General features: G+C 45.8%; 1 protein-coding gene across 6 annotated transcripts in view; it reads right to left on the reverse strand.

Moving 5' to 3' along the window:
- LOC132110028 (traf2 and NCK-interacting protein kinase-like) overlaps positions 1-2,500 on the reverse strand; it is a 68,633-nt gene that overhangs the window by 38,893 nt on the left and 27,240 nt on the right. For all 6 annotated transcript variants that reach the window (XM_059516589.1, XM_059516594.1, XM_059516591.1 and 3 more), the window contains one exon: positions 2,328-2,413. In XM_059516589.1, the coding sequence (XP_059372572.1) occupies positions 2,328-2,413 (86 nt within the window). The remainder of the gene's footprint in view (positions 1-2,327; positions 2,414-2,500) is intronic.

Consider the following 2,500-nt stretch of genomic DNA (forward strand, 5'->3'; position numbering starts at 1 on the left):
TTGGCGCCGGGTCCACCAGATTTATCACATAAATTTACTCAAGAAATGGTATGAGCCAGAGCAATGTTTGCTGTCCACACTGTCATCCCAACTCTGCTCCCATGAACATGTGGAAGTGGAAATGGGAGCACACCTGAGCCCAGCCCAGAAACAAGACCTTCGGGAGATGGTAAGCCAACATTCATATGTATTCTCCCTACTACCAGGACGGACCACAGTGGTCTACCATGAAATAGTTACAGAACCTGGGAGGAAAGATTTTAGAAAATTGATGAAATCTCACAATTTGATGCTTATCCAATGCCCGGAGTGTATGAGCTCATTGAGCGCCTGGGGCCAGCCCGCTTTGTATCCACCCTGGACCTGACTAAGGGGTACTGGCAGGTCCCCTTAACTGACCAGGCCAAGGAAAATTTTCCACTCCTGATGGGTTATTTGAATACCGGGTTCTACCGTTTGGGGTCCACGGGGCACCGCCAACCTTCCAAAGAGTGAAGGATAAGATCCTTCGACCCCATCAGGAGTATGCTGCCGCCTACCTGGATGACATTGTGGTTCACAGTGCTGACTAGTCTTCCCACCTGAGCAGATTGCGGGCTGTATCGAGTGCCCTCCGTGAGGCAGGCCTTACGGCCAACCCAACCAAATGCAAATTAGGATTGGAAGAGGCAGAATATCTTGGGTTCACCATTGGACGTGGTAATGTTTGATAGCAGAAATGAAAGACAGACAACATCTCCAAGTAGCCAAAACCAGTAACAAAGAAACAGGTTAAAACATTCCTGGGTCTGGTTGGATATTACCGTCAGTTTATCCCAAACTTTGCAACACTGGCAGCTCCATTGCATGACTTGACCAAAAACCACCCACCACACCATGTCGTCTGGTCTACTGAAGTAGAACAGGCCTTTTCCTCTCTTAAGCAGGCCCTAGGTGAGAACCCAGTGTTGATAACTCCAGACTTCCAACAACCTTTCATTGTCCAAACTGATGCCTCAGAGACGGGCTTGGGAGCAGTCCTATCACAGCAAAGAAATGGAGAGGAACATCCCATTACGTTCATCAGCCGTAAGTTACTCAAACATGAACGCAATTATTCCACAGTTGAGAAAGAATGTTTGGCCATCAGGTGGGCTCTCAAAAAGCTGAGATATTACCTGCTGAGTAGAGAATTTACCCTTATTACGGACAATGCTCCTCTGAAATGAATGTCTACTGCAAAGGACTCTAATGCTCGTGTCACACATTGGTTCCTGGATCTACAGGACTTCTGCTTCAGAGCAGAGCATCGAGGCAGAAAATTGCAAGGAAATGTGGATGCCCCGTCACGGAGGGAGGAGTGCCTTTGGTCGGTCGCTCCTGGTAATAACCCGGAGCTGAGGGGGGGAATGTGTGGCAAGCCAATGTGGGAAGGAGAAACCCCAAACCAGAGGAGCAGGCCCTGGCTAGGAGAAGTCATCAATCATGAGTACTTACACCTGCTTACCACCCTGTAGACCTAACGAAAGGAGGTCATCATAAAGGTAGGATCTCTGCTTCAGTTTGGGTAAGCGGCCTGAGGAGAAGGTGCTAAAGCCTCTGGATGGTCTAGACAAGTGAAAACGTAACCGAAGACAACTGGCTGAAGAGCAAAGCGGGTGAATTTTGTCACATGTTTCTTACTGACCTGCCTTTTCTATGCTCTGTCTCCCATTTTAAGGTGGCCCTGTGTGGAATGGACATAGTGAACACCAACAAAGAAGATAACTCTCCATCTGCCTCTCTTGTGGTTTTGTTTAGTGGCAACTAAAACTTAATTTCACCCAGGAGCTCACAATATATATATAAAAAAATTATATACATAGAACATTTTATATAACAAAATGTAAAAACATTTTATGTACAGTCATGTGAAAAGGTTAGGACACTGTATTAAATTTAGTGGTTTTCTGTATCAGGAGATGCTAAAAAATGTTCTGGTCCTCATAAAGCCTCAGATGAACAATATCACATGAGATAATATCACACCGGGTCATTACTAGATGAACAGAAACACGTGTGATGAGGTTAGGACACCCAGTGATTCAGCTGTAGGTGCTCTCCATGGCTCTATCATCTTCATCTCACTCTTCTTCACAGCCTCACTCAGGTTTACTGAGTTCATCCACCGCTCTCCTCACTTTACTTCAGTCAGGACTATCACTGGACTACTGCAGAGCCTTAACTCTTTTCTTTCAGCCGTTCTCTTGTAGATTGAAATAAACACTTACACTGTGCAATAAGTCATGTGTTACTGTTCATCTGAGGTGTTATTGATAACTGATAACCCCATGTGAGGAGGAGATCACCTGGTCCTCTCGTCTTCTTCATCACTGGAGGACGAATATTCTGCAAGCTTCATTAACGGACTGAACGGAGACTTCATTCCCAAACCCTGAAAGAGGAGCAGAGCTCCAGTTACTGTCAGTCATGTCCTGTCTTCTACAGTCAACCAACATCTGATCACACACCTTCTACACAT

Source organism: Carassius carassius, chromosome 29 (assembly GCF_963082965.1).
Source record: "Carassius carassius chromosome 29, fCarCar2.1, whole genome shotgun sequence".
In the NCBI taxonomy this organism is placed as follows: Eukaryota; Metazoa; Chordata; class Actinopteri; order Cypriniformes; family Cyprinidae; genus Carassius; species Carassius carassius.